Source organism: Microtus pennsylvanicus, chromosome 11 (assembly GCF_037038515.1).
Source record: "Microtus pennsylvanicus isolate mMicPen1 chromosome 11, mMicPen1.hap1, whole genome shotgun sequence".
Lineage (NCBI taxonomy): Eukaryota > Metazoa > Chordata > Mammalia > Rodentia > Cricetidae > Microtus > Microtus pennsylvanicus.
The window spans coordinates 59,996,394-60,018,697 of NC_134589.1; the positions used below are offsets into that span (position 1 = coordinate 59,996,394).

At 46.8% G+C, this 22,304-nt stretch overlaps 1 protein-coding gene across 4 annotated transcripts in view; it reads left to right on the forward strand.

Moving 5' to 3' along the window:
* Positions 1-22,304, forward strand: part of Epn2 (epsin 2) — a 66,073-nt gene extending 43,769 nt beyond the window's left edge. For 2 of the 4 annotated variants that reach the window (XM_075992272.1, XM_075992274.1), the window contains 8 exons: positions 2,784-2,896; positions 3,547-3,582; positions 4,493-4,603; positions 5,408-5,582; positions 16,284-16,448; positions 16,913-16,999; positions 17,733-17,948; positions 19,861-22,304. In XM_075992272.1, coding sequence (XP_075848387.1) covers positions 2,784-2,896; positions 3,547-3,582; positions 4,493-4,603; positions 5,408-5,582; positions 16,284-16,448; positions 16,913-16,999; positions 17,733-17,948; positions 19,861-20,150 — 1,193 coding nt within the window. In that variant the 3' untranslated portion in view covers positions 20,151-22,304. The remainder of the gene's footprint in view (positions 1-2,783; positions 2,897-3,546; positions 3,583-4,492; positions 4,604-5,407; positions 5,583-16,283; positions 16,449-16,912; positions 17,000-17,732; positions 17,949-19,860) is intronic. The other 2 variants (XM_075992275.1, XM_075992273.1) reach the window with 1 other exon arrangement.

Sequence of the window (22,304 nt, forward strand, 5' to 3'; positions counted from 1 at the left end):
ACCATAGCTGGCTTCATCTGGAGCTTAAGTTGGGGCACCCTGGTCTGCTCAAGTTAGGAAGAATTCCATGGCTTCCTGTGGGGACCAATTTTCAGAGGCCAGAAAAGAACCTTTGAGTGTTCTGCTGTCTATCACTCTCCACTTTATCCTCTCGAGACAGGTGTCTCATTGAGTCTGAAACTATGCTGGCAGCCAGCAAGTCAGTGATCCTGTCTCCTTTGCCTCCCCACCTCCAGTGTTGGGTTTACCTGAGAGTACAACTGTACCATCTCTGGATGCGAATCATGAGGACTTGAACTCAGATCCTTGTGTGTGCTCAGCAAGCATTCTTGAGTTCACTGAGCCCATGTCCTAATTCTCAGGGACAGACTTTGAGGGGAGTGTCTACTTTTCTTTGAGTCTCTGTAAGTTGTGAGCCTTCAGATGCTCAGAGTAGGGCCAGGTTAGTTGGTCAGAAGGGTCCATTCAGGCCTGGCTCACAGGAACATCTGTGTTCCCTGTCATGCGCCTGGGCACAAAAGTCTCTTTGTGGGGTTGAGATGCCATCACGAGGCCAGAGTGTCTCCGCTAGCATCGTTTCTCTAAGTAAGCCAAGGCTTGCTGTGCATACTCAGCTGATTGTGCAGATGGATGGTGGCTGTGACTTCTGCACCTGTGGAACTGAGAGCTGTGCATCCATTTATGAAGCCACAGTATCCTTTAATACCCCCTGTCTTGGCGTTCCACACTGATGTCGAAAGGCGTATCTGTAGTGCTGTCTTTGCATCATTCTCACTGCCTTGGTAGTGGTCACAGTAGTATGTTCTGTTTGCATTTGAAGCCAGTCTGGCCTCAAAGTTGTGTCCAGCAGTCCTGAAAACCTGAGATGCCTCTTTGCTGCGTACAGCAAGTCTGCCTGGAACCCCAACCATTTTTCCTGTCCCGGTGGATCTCCTGTGACTTGATGGTGCAGGATAAGGCTCATTTTCTGAACACTCCATGCCAATGTGTCCTTCGTGTGTTTATTCCTCCGGATTCCCATTTGGTTGTAAACAGGATGTCAGTGCTGTCTCTGATCTCAGCAGGGTTTGTGACCCCTCCCCCTCCCACTTCACAGTAGGCTCCTGTTCTAGCCACACCAAGTGGGCAGGAATCCCCCAGGTCTGCCCTGCAGAGAGCTCTCCTCTCTGTCTCACTGCGGTTGTTCCCTCCAGGCTGGGTTGGGCAGTAGAGACCTGAGTGTTCTGATTGGTTGATACTAGTGAAGTTGGAAACAAATCAACCAAAAGTGTACTTTAAAAAAGTATATTATTAAATCTAATCATGAAAATGGATTTGGAGTTGTTTCATTACCATACACTTGTATTTCTAAAGAGATCCTGTGAAAAGTATAATTGGGATAATGTGTTAGGATGGGATTAGGAAGGACTTTGTCATTACAACTTTTGTTTTGCCTACTCAAGACAGGAGATGTGAGCCAATTGTTTGCTTACAGCACCAGCAACACCACCACCGCAATAAAAGATTCCAAATTAAGTCTTCTATCTGCTGTGGCCTGGTCCTGGCTGACCATCTAGAAACCATCTTTGTCAGGAGTTATTTCTGACCTCTTAACTTCTGCCAAGAGGCAACTCCTCGGAACCAAGTTCAGGCTAAACATGCAGAAGCAATGCTGCGGTCAGCAGTCTCAATAGTTACCTTTGCTAGAGTGTGTGAAAGAAGGGAACTATTTATTTTGGTTTTCTTTGAGACAGGGTTTCTCTGTAACAACCTTAGCTGCAAGAAGAAAGTTATTAGTACAGATTAGAACATTTAAGACAGTTGCCCCAAACTATGAAATTGACTTGTTCATCTTTCTGTGTACCAACCCACCTATCCATCCATACATGTAGCCATTCACTGAATAAATGGTTATTGGCCTGAGGGTGAGGACAGACTACTCTGTGGGTCTCAGTGCAGAAGCTATATAGTTGGCAAGCAGAAGAGGAGAGTGTGCTGAGCTACACAGAAACCCAGAGAAGAGCTAAGCCAGGAACCATCAGATGCAGTAGGTAGGCCTCCATCTGCAGATTTTATGGAAGTCGGAAGGGTGTGCAGTGTGCAGAGGAGGAGCACAGTGTGCAGAGTAGTATTCTCTGCAGAGGGTACGCATTTAGGCTCATGCTCTCTCATACTCAGGTACATCTAATCCTGTTGTATTTCACTGCTGATGTGAAAATCCTTGGGTTAGTATGAATGTAGACTTCGTGGTTTGGAGTCTGTTATCTCATCTAGACTCCACCACCTCACCCCTTCAATAAAAATAGTCTTACAGGAGTCAGTGTTAACTAGCTAGCTACTTGAACAAAACATACCTGTGAACAGTATTACACAAGCACTCAAGGTCTATACAGAACGGTGTGGGCTCCATTATCTTAAGCATGCTTTCCATATGGTGTTTTGATTGGAGCTGTTGGTCCCTGGGCTCTTTTACACGATTGAAGGCTGTTCCAGAACTCTTGTCTCAGGTCTCTGTTTTATTTGGTTCACTTCTCTGGAGCAGAGATCTGCTGTGAAGACTGAGATTTGATCCTCCTGAGGCATGACCTACAACCAAGGTTTCATGTGTCTTCTGTGGGCATGCAGCCGTGTTTGACTGGCACTTGATTTTAATTCTGAAATACTTGTAGCTAGATTCTATCTGAAATGCTTGTAGCTTTTCCTGGGCCAGGTGGGTTTGAGATGAGAATGGAATATTGTCTTGTGTTAGGATGAGGTGGACAGACTTGTCTTTTCATGTGGTGACTTGCCCCCCTACCCAACAGCTACTTCCCCACGAGTGTCTTCAGAGCTGGAGCAGGCCCGGCCACAGACAAGTGGAGAAGAGGAGCTGCAGCTGCAGCTGGCACTTGCCATGAGCAGAGAGGTGGCAGAACAGGTCAGTGCTTGTCTGGTCATGCCCATGGGGTCCTCACCCTGGTGCTCCTGGGGGGGAGGAGTATGGCTCCCAGAGAGGATGACACACACAGCCCTGTCTTTAAGGCACTTACTTGATGAGTTTGGTCTTGTGGCCACAGTGTATTCTCATCTCCTAGACCAGGTAGAGCTATATCTAGGAAAGGTTTTCATGGAGGTCAGTGTCCAGAGAAGCATCTAACCCCGAGTGCCTCCTGGAAGTTCCAGTGGAGACTCACCGTCCAGTGACTCCTGAGGGAGCTCTGTGCTTCCTTGAGGTGCCAGCATACAATGGGCAGGACAGGCCTGGGTTGGGGGCAGGGGGTAGGTGGGGTGGACCTGGTCCCTGCCAAGGCAGAATACCCTATGGCAGATGTGAGGGAGAAGGCTAGAAGGCTTGAAGGGAAGCTCCAGGAAAGAGTGCATGCGGGCATGGTAGAGATTTTTTTTTTTATAAATAGTGTGGGGTGTCAGATGGAACCCAAACCCTTTGTAAGGAAGTGCTCTAATATTGAGCCTGTGTGTGCTTTTGTTCCCCTCTATACCTTGTTTTTAATAAGCATGCATTATTTTAAAATGGAGTAGCGAAAGGGGCAATTCAAACACCTTTAGACAGTGTCCCTTTGCTTTCAGTCATCAGAAAGCGTGCAGACAGCCAGAGGCAGCAAGGTACACCCCTCGTATGGAGAGAAGAATGTTGGGTGTTAAATGTGAACACAGAGAGGTTTGGCCGGCATAGTTGGTATGTCTGTAACAGCAACAATGGGCAGCTTTGGTCATGGCCTCTGCCCCCTGTAGAGAACCTGTAGCCGTTAATTAAATCTGCCCTCTGCCTGCGTGGAAGCTCATGGCTCCAGGGGATCAAGGTGCCTAGGTCTCACTGCAAGTTTCTGGGATGGGTGGATGGCTTTAGCCTTTTAAGCTAAAACCTAAGAGTATATTTTAATCACTTAAATGTTAGGGCAGGTCTGTCTTTTTGCAAGTGACTTTGCCTTAAATAATTAGGATGAATTGTTTCTACTAGAAACCATACAGCTGGTCAGTTGTTCAGGGAGTGTCCACTGTGGGGATTGGAATGATGTGTGATTTTTATCTTTCCTAATTCTTTCCTGGTTGTCAGATTTGTGTTTTGTAAGGATTCACTGCTTTTACTTTTGTGGATGAATGGTTTGCCTGCATGCATGTATGTGCATCACATGCGTGCCTGTTGGGTCCCTTGGAACTGGAGTTAAAGATGGTTGTGAGCCACCATGTGGGTGCTGAATATTGATCCTGGCTCCTCTGTAGGAGCAAGTGCCCTTAATTGTTGAGCTATCTCTCCAGCCCCTAGAAAATATTTTAGATAAATTATTTTGTTTCCCCATTTTGGTGGTGCCTGAGTGTTGTTGGTATGACCTCAGGCAGCCTCTGAAGGAGGAACCTCTGGGAATGGAAAGCCATTGTTTCCAGCTGAACTATATTCTCCCTTGAAATGCCACATGATGCAGGGCCTTTCCTGTTGCTGGCCAGTGTGGCCCTCTGCCCTGCTGTGTTGCTGTCAACATTACCCTCAGCCTCAAGCTCCATTGTCCCACTCCAGGAAGAACGCCTCAGGCGGGGTGATGACCTCAGATTGCAGATGGCTCTGGAAGAAAGCCGGAGAGACACAGTTAAAGTTCCAAAAAAGAAAGAGATGAAGGCTTGCTGCAAGGTAAATATATGAAGTTGTTCTAGGGTGATTGTTTCAGGTACCTCTGGACATACAGTAGGTGGGACATGTGGTAGGGTGCCAACCTTGACTGTGAACCCATGGTGTGGTGAACACCAGTGAGAACAGTTAAAACACACAGCAAACAAGAGAAGACACTTGCTGCCACCTGTTAAATAAATGAGAATGGCCGCAGCAGTGTGTGTCTCACAGTGGCACTTGGGGACAATCCTTTGCCCAGAGTTTCACCCCCTGCCCCATCCTCCAACTCCTCTACTTTGCTAGGCTGTGACACCAGAATGTGGCTCTCTTTTGACAAACTTACTACTGTCCAGTCAGAGAGATTGTCCTCAGACCATGATTCTCGTGGCTTCAACTAGCTGTGATGCCACAAGGTCCTAATGACAATGTTGTGGAAACAGGAAGGGTAGGAAGCTGGGGTGGGGAGCGGGTGCCCTCCCTCGGGATGGGTACTGAGCGCTAGTGGTCAGGAAACCAAGGCTTATGGGTGATCACAGTCTGGGCCATCGCCAGCATTATCCTAAGAGAGTTTGGGAACTCTGAGAGCTCTTAAAACTTGTGGGCATATGGCGAACAATAAGTACCTTGGTGTTTGGATCCCTGGCTTCCCTGGGAAGCAGGAACTCTAGTGGAGCCTTGGGGGTTGGAGCAGCTCAGTTTCCAAGTCCTTCAGGACTTCCGACCAGAAGGCCTGTGTTGTGGTAAGAACTAATATTTATGCTTAGTTTGTGAATATTTGCTATGACTGTAACCAAGTGAAACCATTCCTTCTGTTTGTCTTCACAGCCGGGCTCCCACTCACAGCAGACTACTTTGTTGGATTTAATGGATGCCCTCCCCAGCTCATGCCCTGTTACCCAGAAAACTGAACCCTGGGGCCCAGTGGCCTCTGCTAACCAAACCAACCCCTGGGGTGGAACAGCAGCTCCTGCAAACATTTCCGAACCCTGGCCATCATTTGGTAAATAGCTTGTTGTTGGTTTCCTAGGCTTGCCTGCTTGATGGAGAGGTGCTTGCTCTTTCCCTCCCTCTCCCCTCCCCTTCCCTCCCCTCCCCTCCCCTCCCCTCCCCTCCCCTCCCCTCCCCTCCCCTCCCCTTCCCTCCCCTCCCCGGGTTCCTGTGGGAGTTAAGGTTGGTCTGATTCTCAGCAGTGACACTGAGCAGGAGCTCATCCTCCTGGGGACAGAGAAGCAGTGCTCATTTGCTGTTTTGACTGATTTTCTGCTTTGGGAGAAGGAAAGCTGGCTTCCTTACTGCCTAATCCTGGCACCAGAAATGACTTGTCCCTGCTCTAGGGCATACTTCAGTTCTTAGAATTGCACCAAGCTCAAGCTCAAGTAGTTATAATACACACATAGAGAGGAATCTAAAGTGAGCTGGAAATGAGATATGCTTACCAGCATCACTAACGAAGTTTTGCTTATTAGGAAATGTGAGAGAATTTGTAGTCAGGTTAGAAACAAAAGTATGGCAGAATTGATTTACTACGGTGACATTCCTGGCACATGAAGCTTCTTAATTGCTGGTAGGGAGCTTGACTTTTTTGTCTTTATGCTTCTGGCCTGGTTCTCTGAGCACTGTTGGACATGCCTGTGATATATATATTTTGTGGCATCTTGTCTGTTCTCTTGTAGTTTTTATTTCCGTAAACTGGACCTTCTTTTGTACTCAGCTCAGTTTTCAGGATGTTTGTTGAAGTATACCAAGTCCCAAGCTTTGTCCTGCCATGTAAAGACCATGGGACACACAGTTAATAAATGATTTCTGTCCTTGGCAGGATAGAGATAGCTGGTAGCAGTGCTGTGTGACCCAGGCTTTGGTGAGGGCCTGTGAGGTCACAGCATGAGGTGAGCATCTTAGGTGGTTGCCACCAAGAGCTCAGTGTTCTGTAGAAGAGAGTGTCCTATGTCAGAAGGCATCGGAGTCCTGCAGTGGGAATGAATCCAGACACAGGTTTGTGCATTGTGATATGGGCATCTGGTAAGAAAAGAAGGTGGAAGGGCAGGAGTGCTTGTATTTGGTCTGATGGTGGAGAGATCTGACGCTTAAAAAAGGAATCCCACACTAGCTCAGAACTAAGAAATAGACAGGCATTTATTAAAGGGTAAAAACTTACAAATCAGGATTCTCTGCTTGAACAATGAAGGAAGATGCGATCCAAAACAAAACCGAACCCAAGAAATGGGGCCCAGCAGGCGCAGAGAGAGAGGGATTGCCACATCCGGGTAAATAGTCTATCAGGCCACGCCCCAGTAGGTGGGTAGTTACTAGTTGTAAATCATTCCGTAGCACCTCCCCTCTTTATTTAAATAAGAGAGTTCTAAACCTACTACAAAATTATATACAATAAGAACAGATACCTTTTTAAACTTGTTTAAGTCTTGTTTAAATAACTTGGCCAAGTCATGAGAGGAAAGTAACTACATTTATCTAGTCTTTAACCCCATTGAAGATCCAAGAAGGGAAATAATGTTACCTGAATAATTAGGAAGTGCAATCAAACAACTTCCAAAACATGCAATAAATCACAGAGACAACTGGCCACCTGGGCAATCACCCAAAGTCACATTTACAACATTGAAGCAACCAACTTTGGCTAAGGCCTAGAATAACTGACAGATTATTTTTAAAGGCAAGAAAATTTTCAAAACTGTCTTACCCTGTCTTGGCAAGAGTTGACAGTCCTGCTTATCCATTTTCGGATACTATGTATTTTGTCAGTGGTTGAGGTATGGGTAGTTCCTTGCCCAAAGGCCGGTTTAGCAAAGAAGAAAACAAGCTCCCAGTGGAGTGTCTTTGGTGCTCAACATTCTCTCAGGAATAGATGGGTGTTGCCAGGAGCAATTATGTCTCACTACCACAGAATTCTAAGTTAAATTAAATGCCATTTTCTACAGCTCTTTGAAGAGATTGAAGATTATCTGTGCAGAATATAATCTCTATATATCTAAAGAACCTGATTAGTCTAACTAAAAATATGACAAACATAGATGACTATTGATTTATAATTCTTAATACCTAACTTAAAGACTAAGACAATAAACCACTGCAATAAATGAGGACAATAATCTCCAAATGTAAACAATGTATAAGTATCTTGATCAGAGGTAGAAATGTACACTGCAGTATGGTAAACATATCAATACATAAATGATATATAAGTATCTTAATCAGAGGTGGAAATGTACACTGTAATATGGTAAATATATATCAATACATAAAAATGTTTTAAACAGAGGTAGAAGCATGCATGCATACAATATTTAATATAATTTAACTTTGTATTCATATGTAAGAATCTACACCAGTGTAATTGTCTATAAACAATAAGTCACAAATACCAGTCTATTATCCCATCATCCAGTTCTCTCTCTCTCTCTCTCTCTCTCTCTCTCTCTCTCTCTCTCTCGCGCGCGCGCGCGCGCGCGCGCGCGCGCTCATTGGTCCAAAAGGTGTGTCAGCCTCAGGTACCCTTTGGCATACTGCTGGCCACAGTGATCACATGGAACCTGCCCCCCCTTTCTGGGCCCAGGTAGTGTTATCTGAGTTTTCATTCTCTGGAGATCAGGAAACTTGTGGTTGTACTCTTGAAGAATAGAGTGTAGGCTGTACCCCAAGGGATAATAGCCCTTCAGGTAATGACTTTGATATTTTCCCCCAAATCTGAAACACAGTCTCTTCGTCAAATGACCATTCTTGAAGTCCAGCTAAAGAATTCCCGGTGAGTGGGATCAGGGTCACTTCTAGAAGCTGTGCCAGGAAGCATGAAGTAGGACATGGCCTGCTGGGGACAGGTACCATGTTGGGATGTGCCTACTCTTTAAATGGAGATGAAATCACCATTCTGACGGTTTTAAACTGTAGTATTAAAAAAAAAAAACAATAAAAACCACACATTCATAGAACTACGTAATTGTTGTTACGAGATAGAACATTTCCATTATCCAGAAAGAACCTGTACTCAACTCCTACCCGCCGACCTACTGTTCTGCCTTTTGTTCCTATAAAGACTTTGTTGTAGAAAGATCACGTGAATAAAGTCACATGGCTGTAGCCTTCATTTGTTAGAAGTTTGTCTACAATGTGGCAAGAGTTTATTTAGTCCTTCCCTGGCCAGAATCTCCCCCTGTGGATGTGGTTGTCATTCACACAGGGCCCTTCCTGATGTACATTTGCATTGTGTGTAGTTTCTGGCCATTATGAATTTAATTTTTCTACTAATGTTTAAATATTGGTGAGAGTTAAAACAATTCTGAACATAGGTGCTGCTCACAGATGTCTGAGGGCTGAACCCCGCGACGTTCCTCTGTGTGCTTGTTCACTCTCTTCATAATAGTATTTCATGAACTTTATTTCTGAGTTTTGCTTATTGGTAAATGTGAGAGAAATTTTAGTCACATTTGAAACGTGAACATGGCAGACTTGGTTTACTCTGGGTGACATTCTGGCACATGCAGTTTATTGGACTGGAGGAATACACAGACCCCCCCAAAAAACAAAAAAAGCCAGAAAGGTTGTTCCTCTCCCCAGGGTCATAGAGCTTTCTGGAAAGTTGTAGAGCCTGGTAAGTTCCAGAAAGTGCATCTTTCCAGTTGTTGATAAAATCTTAGCTATCCACTTCCTTTCTCCACTGACATTGTTTAACCTAAGTGAGGTCACATTGTATATAGTTACACACAGGCACAAACAATTTTCCAGCCTGTGCTGTGTATGTGCCCAGCTACTATTGGAAATCAACTCACGTGATACTCATAGACCCTATGTGGCTGGGCTACTACCTCATCAGCTTTGTGTCCTGCGAAGGTGCTTTTGGAAAATGATGTGACTGGGTGGTAGTCTTGCTCGCCTTCCACACCAGCTCTTGAGGAGCAGAGGCAGACAGACCTCTGTGAGTTCCAGAACAGGTGCCAGAAGTTTCACAGAGAAACCCTGTCTTGAAAAAATAAACAAACAAACAAACAAAAAAGATAAAAAGAAAGAAAAGTTTCTTTAGAACCTTTGCCCAGCTATCTGACCCAGTCAGGTTCTTTGCTTCTTATACCTTTGAACTGACTCCAGAGCAGGCATGTGGCGCATAGGGCTTTACTGCTTAGCCTCTGCTAAAACCCAAGTGTAGAGCTACTCTCAGTACTCATAATTATTAAAGCCTCTTCCCACAGCACGGAGCTGCTCTCTGCATGAAAGGAATGCTTTTCTGAAAGCCACCATTTGTAGTGGTTCCGTTATTACCAGTTCTTTCCAAATAGCACTGGGAACTGCTGAGCCAAGTGGCCTTGGGAGGAAATGCTAAGAGCCCAGAGGAGGGAAGTTGGAGCCTGCCAGGTCAGCGGGGGCACTTCCTCCTCTGTTCTAGACACACAAAGCTGCCACCTGGTCTGAAGAGGCCTCACAGCCTGGCAATTCAGAAGTCCTTGGCTGACTTGTCCCCCTTACTGTCTACCCACCCACCCCAGCCAAGGCCAGGACTGAGCCTAACTTCCGCCCGGCAGTAGCAGGTGTGCTCTGGCTTCTTGATGACCCCTGTATGACTGTGACTGCCGGCTGTACACATGAATATTCATCTAGCCACTGAACTCCCGTGAATGGATCTACAGAGGAAGCGGAAACTGCTGTCTTTCTGAACTTGGTTCTATTCTCCTTTCTTACTCATTTGAGCTTTAAATGAGCCTTTATTTATGGGTGTGTGACATGGCAGGATCTACCGATGCCAGGCCCTGATGGTATAGAAGGGCCTTGTAATGGCCTCACTGTCCTATCTATCCCCAGAGGAGCCCTAGCCTCCCTGAGGGCAGCTGGGCTAGCTCCATATCTGTTTTCCTGTGGAACAAGAGTTAAGGGGTAAGTGGGGCACTGTAATTGCACAGCGATTGAAGCAATCTGTACTGACTACAGGACTGCCTACTTGTGTCTATGGTGCCTACTCTTTTGGCACTAAATTCAGCCCTTCAGCTTGCAGAGTCCCAGATACATATACCTAGGACCCCAGTATCCCTTGCGGAATGGAAACTCAACTGCTCATTTGAGCTCAACAGTCTGTCCCTGCTGGTCTATGTCATCTGGAATTGGCAAGGGTTTGAGCTGGGCATGCTTTTCATTCCCTGCACAGAGCTCTGAGTTTGATTACTTTCTCTCTGCTGGCTGTGCATGTTCATGCTGCTGGCTCAGGAGAGCGAGCATAGCAGTGTTTTAGGGTTGCAAAACCCAGGATGTCCAGGCTGGTGCAGGGGTAGCCAGGGAAAGCTTGGCTTAGATGTGAGGTGTAGGCAGCCTGACCCTGCACACACCTAATAGTCTTTGTATTGTGTCTTACTCTGCCTGAGAAACTCCTTCTCTTCCAAAGATTTATTTCATTTTTGTTTGTGTATGCTACAAGTGTAGGGGTGCTGATAGAAGCCAGAAGAAAGCATTGGCTCCCCTAGAGTTGGAAGTGCAGGTTGTTGTGAGCCACCTGATGTGGGTTCTGGGAACTAAACTCTATCGTCTGAAAGAACATCAAGCACCCCTAACCACTGAGCTAGCACTCTGGCCCCACTCTTGTTTCTTCTTAAAGACATAGCTTGGATGTCTCTACCTACAGAAGCGTGGTGTTGTTCTCAGTACCCCCTCTAGCCCCCTGTTCTGGCTCTTGACTGCCTATTGTCAAGTTGGTACAATGACTTATTTCTTCTTACAGACAGGAACCATCCTGGGCCTTGACTGGAGGAATGCTGAGCACATTGTTAGGCGAGAGGAATGCACTCTGCAGGACGCCTTGGCTGTGTGCCCAAGCTAGGTGGCTCTTGTATGAGAGGGGCTTGGACAGGGCTCTGAATGCATCAGGAACTCAGATTTGCATGCATCCTGGCTCTCTATTTGTCTCACAAGGGACCTATTAGATGTCTGTACTAGATCTTCCCCAGAATCTGTGTGCTTGGGGAGATAGTGTGACAAAGTTCCCCAGGGCCTTTCTAGAGATAGGTGTGGTGGACAGCCATGGTCATATACCCTGCCTCCCAAGTGCCCCACTGAGTTCAAGCCCTTGGGATGCTCCTTGTGTGGACTCAGTGCAGCAATGAGAGTGGCTCTTTATGGCTGTACTTGTAGCCCTTGGTCTTCTTGTTCCCTCTAGTCCTGGATTAGCCACAGTGTCAGGATGGTTGATAATGGGAAGCAGCTCCAGCCCTGCCCGTGAAGACAGAGCACATGCACCAGAGGCATTCACCTTCATTTGTAAGCAAGGCCGGTGTATGAGTGCCTGGTAATGGACTTGCAGCAGGTTTGGTGGGGAGCTATATGATGGGATGGTATTAAAGTGACGGGATGGGAACTGTGCGGTATTGTCTGAGGCAGTTAGGATTCGAATTAGCAGGTGGCTTCAGAAAATGAGAACCTGATGTCTGCCTTTGCGCCGGTGTGACCTGCTGGCTCAAGAAGTGTCATAATCACGCATACTCAGACCTGTTTCGATATGTTTTCTACCTGTGGCCTACCTCCATTGCCAGGAGCTCAAGGCTCAGAGGCTCCCTAGAATGCTCACTGCATGTTCTGTCCCACAGTATGGATATGAAGAAGCTCACTCTGAAGCTCCTGCATGACTTACTTAGCCCACAAGGATTCTCCCTGATGGTCAGGTGGTATCTGACTAAGGGAGTGGGTGAGGGGAAAACTTCCATGGATCATTAAGGTTTTCTTTGTGGGAGAAAAGGGCAGTGGGGGTTGGAAATGATAGGGTGTGTCTCCGTATGTAGGCAGATAGAGCAGCAGTCTTCTGAGAGGCTCAGATGCTCAGCATGGTCAGGGACTACAGGACCGTGAGGTCTCCTCGGCCTGTGTCCCTCAGTTGCAGCTAGCTGAGAGGTGTGGGCCTTGCAAATGAGCATTCCTTATATGGTCCTGTAATCAGGGAGGGAACAGGAAAGCATGTTATGTCCCTAGGGCTTCTATGACATTGGTCCTGGGATCTCTGTGTCACACCACAGCTTTTCTGGCTTTCTGCCCAGCCTTCTCCCCGGCAAACCATTTTTACCATGTCACCCTCCAGTCAGGACAGAGCCATAACCTAATCTTGGGGAAGCAAAGTAAGGGCTTAGTCCCTGCAGTGTGAGTCCAACTGAGGCCAGGTTCACAATCCTGGCAAAGCATCATACAGGCAGAAGAGGACCTGGAAGTGTAGTTCCAGACCCATAGGGAAAGGACAGAGGTTTTGGAAGCCTGATGATTCTGGGGCAGCAGCAGCAAAAGTGGAAAAGTCCAAGTAGGAGTTGGCAGGCTTTAAGGACAGGAAAAATGTCATTCGGGAGTGCTTTTTTGGGGTGGGTTTGGTTTTGAAGCATGGTTTTCTCTGTGTAGTCTTGACAGTCCTGGAACTCACAGAGATCCATCCGCATGCCTCTGCCTCCTGAGTGTTGGGATTAATGGCGGGTACCACCACCGGCCAGCTTAGAAGTGCTTCTTGATAATGGGTGTCAGCTCACAGCTTTTGGGTATATCATTGCAGCAAGCCGGGGGAGAAGTAAAGGCTACATTCACTCCTACCTCTCCATCCTGGGGCACTATACTAGCCAGATAGCCTAGTCAGACCAGAAGTTAGAGAGCCATGGGGATAGTGCCTCTAATATAGTAGGCCCTAAGTTATCAAACCCTTTATTTTAGACCTTTGCAGACAAAGCCATGTTGTAGAAAGACCAATAGTGGGGTCATCTTTAATACCTGTGGAATAGACTACCTCATAGGAGTGGTGGGATAGACCTGAGGAGAAGGGCACAAGGGGGCATGGTGGTCCAGGGGAATGGAGTCCTTTTCAGAGAACAGTTTATGGCTTCCTAAGATTGACAAGTCCTTGCTGTTCTTCTCTGATACCTGGCACATCCTGGTTGTCACAGCCTTGTTAACTATCACCCCACCCCACTCCCATTGGCTAGAGTTGGAGCTAGAATTGTCTACTCTTCTATGATCGGAAATTCATTCCAGGAAAACAAAACAAAACAAAAAAACACAATCCTGGTTAGATGGGTAGTTTTGGTAAATGGTCTAAAAGAAGGTAAATGGAGGATTCTAGAGTGACCAGGGCATAGAACAGAAAGGGCAGAAGACAGGTTCAGTGGGGCCTGAGACAGAAGGCAGGAAGTTTCTCTGTGTCTGAGGAGCCTAGGAATCAATGGAGGCTGTGTGGATGTTTGGGGCTTATGAAGAGTTCATGTCTGAAGATGATGACCAAGAGAAAGTCAGTGTTGAGGTCTAGGAAGCAGAAGGATTGCTAGCGCACCTTGTCCAGGTAGCCCGCGTGAGCAAAGGAAGACTGTGTCCAGGCAAGGAGCTGGACAGTGACGGTGACGAACGAGCACAGTGGAACAAGCTTCAGTGAGCGTGCAGAAACCCTTGTTAGACCTAAACATCATTGCTAGAACGTTTCCTGAGGATAGTTGTGGAAACAAGATGTTTGAAATTCAGAAGCAACTCCCAAATCCACAAAAGTCTAGAAATTTATATTCAGTGAAGTACACTTAAACAGGGAGGGGAAGGGCTACATCTTGTGGCAGAGCATGATGAGAACTGCCAGGGTTTTATATGTAAATTCTAATAGCACTCAGAAAGTTCTTTTTATCCAGAGTCCTTCAAAGAACAGAAAATAAGAATTTCTACTCAGTTTCCAGAGACACCAAATTAGACAGAGAGTACAGTGTGGGTTCAACTATTTTAGGTCAGGGCCACTTATAAATATGGATGTATTAGAAAGAAATGTAAACCAGCAAAGTGTTTTAAAGGATAGAGTATAATATGGAAATTCCTCAGTGAGAACCAACTCCTTAGAAGCTGGCCCTACTAAAGTGTAAAACAAATGTACAATCGTTTCTATAGAAGCAGAGATGGCTTTTCTTCAACTTATTTTTTGCAGTCTTAGAATAATGGGGAAATGCCCATAACGCTTGTGGCTTCTAAATGGAGGCAGTCTGGGGCTGGGGAAATAGATGCCTTGGTAAAGTATCTGCTGGTTAGTTTTGGGACAGGCCTCCTATACATGCTTACTTAAAGCCAGGCATAGTGGTTCATGTCTATAATCCAGCCTCAGTGGAGCAGGGAGGTAGAAGTCCTCCTTGGAGCTGACTCAGTGAGAGACCCTGTCTCAAAAAAAATAAGGTGAAGAGCAATTGAAGAAGAAAGCAGATGTCAGACTCAAATAAATAAACAAACAAACAACTTTAAATGGATGCCTCTAAACCAACTACTTAGATGTTGGAAATTTGTTTTTGTGAAGTCAAGTGCAAGACAAGATGCCAGTGACCTGTCCACTACATTGTGAGTGGTTCTAGCCAGTGCCATGGGGTGACAGAAAAATGCCAAAGACATTAACATTTTACGATACTTAAAACTTTTACAGATAAATTGGATTAAGAATTAATAGAACCATCAGAATCAGTTTTTTCCTTTCATTCTCTCTCTCTCTCTCTCTCTCTCTCTCTCTCTCTCTCTCTCTCTCTCTCTCTCTCTTGTTCTTTTGAGGAATGGTCTCTCCCTACATAGCTCTGATTTTCCTACAACTCATTATGTAGACCAGGCTCCTCCTTGAACTCACAGAGATTCGTCTGCCTCTCATGCGTTGGGATTAAAGACGTGTATCAATGTGCTAGCTAAGAATCAATACTTTCAATACCTTCTATTTACTACAATTTAGAATTCAGTAAGATTGCTAGATACAGGCACAGTACACAAAGTTTAAAAAAAAAACACTTCCAGCATTGATACTAAATTTCTTAGAGTAAATCACACAGTGTTATGTAAATTCTAAGTAAGAATGATTGAAGTTTCATTTTGATTTGGAAAACTCCCTATTACTGTGATGATTCTTCCCAAATTAATTAGGAATTCAATGCAGGTTTGGTCAGAGTTCCACCACACTTTGTTTTTGTTTGCTTTGGGACAGGGGTTTGTTATATCCCAGGCTGGCTTCAAACTTGTGGTCTTCCTGCCTCTACCCAGCTCTGAGAATTGAAGAATATGTACACAGATCCCTGGATCTCTCTCTATTAACATAACTAAATAATTTATGATCAGTATGGAAAAGCAATAGCCAGGGACAGCCAGACTCACACTGAGATTTGCCGTACCGCTTAGGAAGAATCATCATTCTCAGTACTTAGAGTAGAAACTAGAGGATCAGAAATTATAGGCCAATCAGGGTGGTGGTGCACCCCTTTAATCCCAGCACTTGGGAGGCAGAGGCAGGTGGACGTCTGAGTTCCAGGCTAGCCTGGTCTTCAGGTGTGAATTCCAGGGCAGCCAGAGCTACACCAAGAAACCCTATCATGATCCTCCCCCCCCCCCCCAAAAAAAAAGCCCAGTCTTGTTGGCATGGTGTAGCACCCTCTGGGTAGCTGCCTCAGTTGTCAGGGCACAGACTTGTATGCCACTGTATGTTCTGTCCTCACCCCATTTGTCTAGAACTTTCTGAAGTTACTTGTGAGTTTTTATTTTTTCTGGGTTGAGGAAGTTTATTTGGCCTACAGTTCGAGGTTACAGTTTATTATTGCAATGTGTACCATTTTTGCATATATGCCTGAGGAGGCAAGAGGATGTCAAATTCTCTGGAACTGGACTTATAGACTAATGGGAACATGCTGTTGTGCAGTGGAAACTCCTTAACACTCTCTACCTGCTGTTTGAATTTTGACTCTGACTTCTGCAGGTACTAAGCCAGCTGCCTCTGTGGACCCATGGGGAGTGCCTACCACAGTCAGCACACAGTCTGTCCCTAAGAACCCAGACCCCTGGGCAGCCTCACAGCAGCCTGCCTCCAGTGCTGGGAAAACGGCAGATGCCTGGGGACCTGCCAAGCCTGGCTCTGCCTCAGGTGATCACTTTGCTCAGCCTGGTCCCTGCAGCTCCACCACTTCTCCCTCCCCCTGGTACACTGGCAGTAGCTAGCTGACTGACCATTTCTGTTCCCACTGGGCCCCAAACAAGGACTCTGGCCTTCTCCTTGGGCTGCAGGCTGGTCTTGCATCTCCCTTGGGATACTTCCCACAGACTTTATCCCAGTGTCCAGGACCTATCACACTCTGGCCCTTATTACATTTGTCATAGGATGGTGGAGTGGAAGCAGTGGTAGGTACTCATGTTCCCTGATCCCACCTGTTGCTTCCCAGTCCAAGTGACTGATGGCTTGACCCTGAGTTTACGCTGTGATTTGGGGTGGGTTCTTGGGAGGAGCCACTATGGCCTGTGTTGACTCACTATCCCCATGCAAATTGGGTATCTGTTGTGCTGGGGAGAGGAAGGAGATGCCTTCAATCACCAGCTTATATGTCCCCTCAGGGTCCTTTGAACTCTTCAATAATTTCAATGGTACAGCTAAAGATGACTTTTCTGAATTTGACAACCTTCGAACTTCAAAAAAGCCAGGTATGTTAAAGATGGTTTCTATATAGCATTTTGTGCATTTGACCACGTGGCTGATTTGAGAAGGAACAAGCTTTTTAACTTTGTGTGTGTGTGTGTGTGTCTGTCTGTCTGTCTTTTGGGAGTTGGTTCTTTTCTGTCATCTCAGTATGAGCTTCCAGCAAATTCTGCTCTTTCTGCCTCCTGTCTGCTGTTGCAATGCTGGGATTATAGATGTGAGACCTCATCTGGCTTTTTTATGTGGGTTCTTAGGATTGAACTCAGAGCTTCAGGCTTATGCAGCAAATGCTTTTACCTGTGGAGACATCTCACCAGCTCTATAGTTTGCTTGCACCTCATTTTCAAGAATTCATAAAGGAAGAAAATGATTATAAACAAGTGTGTGTGTGTGCTTTGCCATCAGCCTTTTTTTGGATTTTTTCGAGACAGGGTTTCTCTGTGGCTTTGGAGCCTGTCCTGGAACTAGCTCTTTAGATCAGGCTGGCCTCGAACTCACAGAGATCCGCCTGCCTCTGCCTCCCGAGTGCTGGGATTAAAGGCGTGTGCCACCTCTGCCCGGCAGCCTTATTTTTTTTCGAGGATTGTACTATGAATACTTGTATGAATCTTGCTTTTCTTCTTACCATTTTTAAGTTACACTTATTTATTTATTTAGTAGTTTTTGTGTGTGTGCACACTGTTTACAGTAGTATACCTGTGGGGTGAGAAGATAGCTTGCTTTATCCTTGTCTTGCAGCTGAATCAGGGGCCTCAGTACCACCCCAGGACAGCAGAACCACAAGTCCTGACCTCTTTGAGTCTCAACCCCTGACTTCTGCCTCCAGCAAGCCTAGCAGTGCCCGGAAAACACCTGAGTCCTTCCTGGGCCCTAATGCAGCCCTGGTGAACCTGGACTCCCTGGTGACCAAACCTGCACCACCAGCCCAGTCCCTCAATCCGTTTCTGGCACCAGGTAAGCATGTGCTGGGCTTCATCAACTGCTGTACTGTCTAAGATTAGCCTCTGCCTCTTTTTCCCTCTCAGGGACTGATGACCCGTGGCTGGGAAGGGTTGGAGCCCTCAGGAACTTCACACTGCTGTTTGTCTCTAGGCCTGGTGGGGTGGGTGTAGATGCTACTGTTTAAAGAGGGGTAAGTTAGGGAGTGAATTGTCCTCTTCCTGTAGGAGAGCACTATGTAGAAGCTGTCTGAAAACTGCATCTGCAGGGATACTCTTACTAGTGCTAGCTTTAGGTCTAGCGGAAGCTGGTTGTCTATCCCATGTATAGGAAAAGCAGCACCTTAGCGATTTAGCACGAGCTACTACTCCTCAAGGCGGAAGGGCTTTTGCCATAGTGCCTAGCACAGCATTCTGCACAGCATGTTCCAGGTTCTGCACTGCCAGAGGACAGACCCAGCCACTTGACCCAGTACTTGTGGTTCCCATGGCCTGGCCCTGGGCTCTGATCTCTAACCTTCTAGCCCATTTCTACCCTCGTCAGTTCCCATGTGCATTGCACTCCCAGCTATATGGAGCTAAGTGACAATCCTCAAGGTTTTAGCAGTCCCCTCCTTACCTCCAGGCTATGACATTTCCCACTCAACCCTGCTTGTACATCCCCCCCCCCACCTTCCACATCCCCTCATCTGAACTCTTCATCTAGCGTGTCCTCCTACCCTTGCTCTGCATAGCCTTCACCTCTTCGACCTCCCAAGAGGAGAAATGTGTCTCCAATAGTGTCAACGCTGACCTGGCTCTATGTCTCAGGGATTAGAGATTTTAGTTCTCTGTCCCTACAGCTCCCTGCAGAGGAGTGTGATCTCTAGAAGCTGAGGTTTGGGGCCTGTGGGCAGATACAGGATCTGTGGAATTTCTAGGTTGCACCCCACCTTGAGGGTCCTAATGGATGAACCTTGAGGTCCTAAAGGCATGGTATCTAGAGAAAAGTTGCCCCGTGGGTGGAGCTGAACAGGACCAGAGCCCTGAGCTCATCTGGCCCGTTCCTGCCCCAGAGACTCTTGTCCCCGGTGTGGTGGACCTTGCCTACAAACCTATGATGGCCATGGCCAAAATTTTTGCAGAAGTATTGGACTCAGGTCATTCCAGGCTATATGGGCAGACCTGACTCTGCCACTCCTGAGCAAGGGCTGCAGATCACCCTTGTCTTTTGTGACCCTGGTAGAAGTACACCCGTCAGAGTGGGTCAGAGGATGGCAACTTTCTCTTGTCATGGTGACTCGTGCTACCCCTTCATGAGCAGGCCATGTTGGTGAGTGGAGCTTAACAAGCTCAAGAGACTTACTGACAACAGTGTCATGTGTCCTAGAAAGACCCACCAGGTATTTCACTGACAGAAGAACCTTTTGGTTGAGGGAAGTTTAGAGAAGCTGGGTAAGACTCAGTAGCAGGCCCTTCTCAGGCCTTCATGGTGCCAAAGTGTACATCCCAGGATGCTGCATGGCCTTTCTCAGACACTTTTAGTCACAACTGGCAGACAGAATGAGGGAGCTCGGCAGCTGACCACAGCCTGGGTACTCACCCTTCAGAGAAACTAGAATACTCAAGCCTGTGTGCTCTTGGCTCTGCCTTGTTTATCTCTGTGGCCCTGGACAGGTCCCATACTCCTCACAGCTATAGTCTTCTTGGCCTCAGCAGTCTGGAGATGTTTGCCAATGCTGGTGTCTCCTGTGGAATCTGCCCTCCAGATCAGTGTTGAAGTGCCGTGTGTGTGTGTGTGTGTGTGTGTGTGTGTGTGTGTGTGTGTGAGAGAGAGAGAGAGAGAGAGAGAGAGAGAGAGAGAGAGAGACAGAGACAGAGACCGACCTGTCCTGAGGGGATAGTGCCTTCCAATGACTCACCTTGTGTTCTCCTTGCTCTTTTATCAGGTGCTGCCACCCCAACCCCTGTCAATCCCTTCCAGGTCAACCAGCCCCAGCCGCTGACACTGAATCAGCTTCGGGGGAGCCCTGTCCTTGGGAGCAGTGCATCCTTTGGATCTGGTCCAGGGATGGAACCTGTGGCTCCTGTGACCTCAGTAGCCCCACACTCAACATTGGGGGCCAGTGGCTCTTCGTTAACACCACTAGGCCCTACAGCAATGAACATGGTAGGCAGTGTGGGCATTCCCCCATCAGCATCTCAGGCCACGGGCACAACCAACCCTTTCCTTCTCTAGTGCCAGGCTGGTACTTGCCTGAGTGAACACCCAGAGTGCCGAGCCCAAGGAGGTCAAGTGGGAACTCACTCTGATTTGTGTAATGGTCGAGAATATGGTGGTAGGGGTGTTAGAGCTTCAGGTCCAGCTTCCTGGTGAAAGGGTGGTTATTATAGTCCAGACTTTCAGGCTGGAGTACGGGTGGGATGGCCTCCCTGTCCTAGCTGGGCCCCTGTGTCTCTTCCTAAGTGCTCAGCTCTGACTGTGCTCCACTGAGGTCTTGAACAAAGAGGTGTTATCAGTGTTGCCCAAGATTCTGGGATGCTGTCTAGCCCAGGACTTGGGACAGTTACATTGTGTGCCCCACCCCCAGCAGTCCTCAGGGTGTGGACAAGGTGAAGCTCTGGCCCCACTCCACACTGACTGTTGGAAATAAGGGAGTCTAAGATAAACACTAGTGTGGGGCTCTAAGCTGACCAGAGCACAGCCCTGCCCGCGGCTCTGTGCTTGTGCACGTTTGCACATTTTGTTGAGTACAGTTTCATATTTGAGTTTGCAGAATTATCTAATAGTCTTTTTTTGGCTAATATTTTTATAATGTGGTTCTTATTTAACTGTCTAGTTTTGATAGAATTGACCAAGTCTGGCTGAATTAAGGTCTTGGCATGTATTATTTTAGTCTAATTTCTCTTATTTATGGTTTTAACTGTAAGAAAACTTTAAAAGAAGAGATATTTGGATGACAAAAATATGCCTTATGGAAAACTAAGCAAATTCTTTATAGGAAAAAAAATTGAGAATTTGATTACACAGAAAGAATTTTATTAAAACAAAACAAAAACTTCCAACAGTAACAAAAACCTGCAGCCTCCAGTTGCCTTTTTTCCTTTTTTCAGCTCTTTTGATGAATTACCAAATCAGTTGATCCTTCAGCCTTTTGCCTAGATCCTGAGAGGCTTTTTGCTACTAGTATATTGACATCTTAATGTTAAAGGAAAAACAAACACGCATGATTGTGACTTGCCAGTTTTTATCGACTACTTCCTTTCTTTGTACCTGGCGCACAGGGATTGCCAGGAACTTCTGTTTACTGCACACCAGAAGTGTGGCTGGAGCCCTATCATCATGCTCAGGTTAATGAGATTGTGTGAAAATGGGGGCTGTGCACTTCTTGGCTCACAGGTCACCAGGGATGGTCCCCAAACTGAGTTAGGACAGGGACTGACTCTGATGTGTGCTGCCAGCACCACTCAGACTGTTGACCAGGAAGTGATCATATCTTATGTTGGAGATGAAAAAGAATGTTCACATGGCGTCCATTTTTAACAGACGCGCACTGATGCTATATTCTCTGCCGACCTCCTGATTCCTCACTCTACTCACTGCTAAGGAAAGTATTAAATCCTGAATTAGAGACCACAGACTTGCTTTTCCTCAGAGAAAGGGTTGCCCCTTCTTGGTCCTGGCAGTTTGTGTGGCTGGCCTTTCTGCCCTGTCTCACTATATGAACTTCTTACTTCAAGGGCGCCCAACCCCATGCCAGCCCCTCTGCATCCAGGGAAAGTTTTGGTCCTCTGCATCTACATGGTTGACTGAGTGGTTCCTGCTTGAGGAGGACTGCACTCAAGCCCCTCCTGAGTCTGAGAGCCCACATGCTGCTCCTAGGCCCCGCAGACCAAGGTCCCTTCCTAATTACATGCTCCTCCCAGGACTAGAGGCCTACGGGTGGGCTTGGGCTCTGCTGTTGAGGAAGGCTGATGACTGGGCACCTGCTTGGGAGAGGTGGAAACTTCATGGGACAGGGGAGACAGGGCAATGTTTCAGATGGCACTTCCTTCGGATTGGATATGCCAGGTCCAGATCTGCCTGCTGAGGGCCGGTGATTCTGCTGCAGAAGATGAGAGTCCTTCTGACTGAGGCCCCACCCCCATAGCCACTGGGTTCCCTCCTCCCACAGGATATCCAGCGCATGTCCCTGTTACCCACTGCACTGATCATGAAGCCACTGGCCACTGCCCTGTGTGTTGCACACGTACCACCATGCCCTTCCTGACGGACACCCTAGGGAAGTTATCCAGCTGTTCCTCAGACCCGGGGCTGGTGGTTGGTTTTGGATTTGTGTTGACTGTTGATACTTATTTACTGTATAAATATAATTTATCATTTGTATCATGA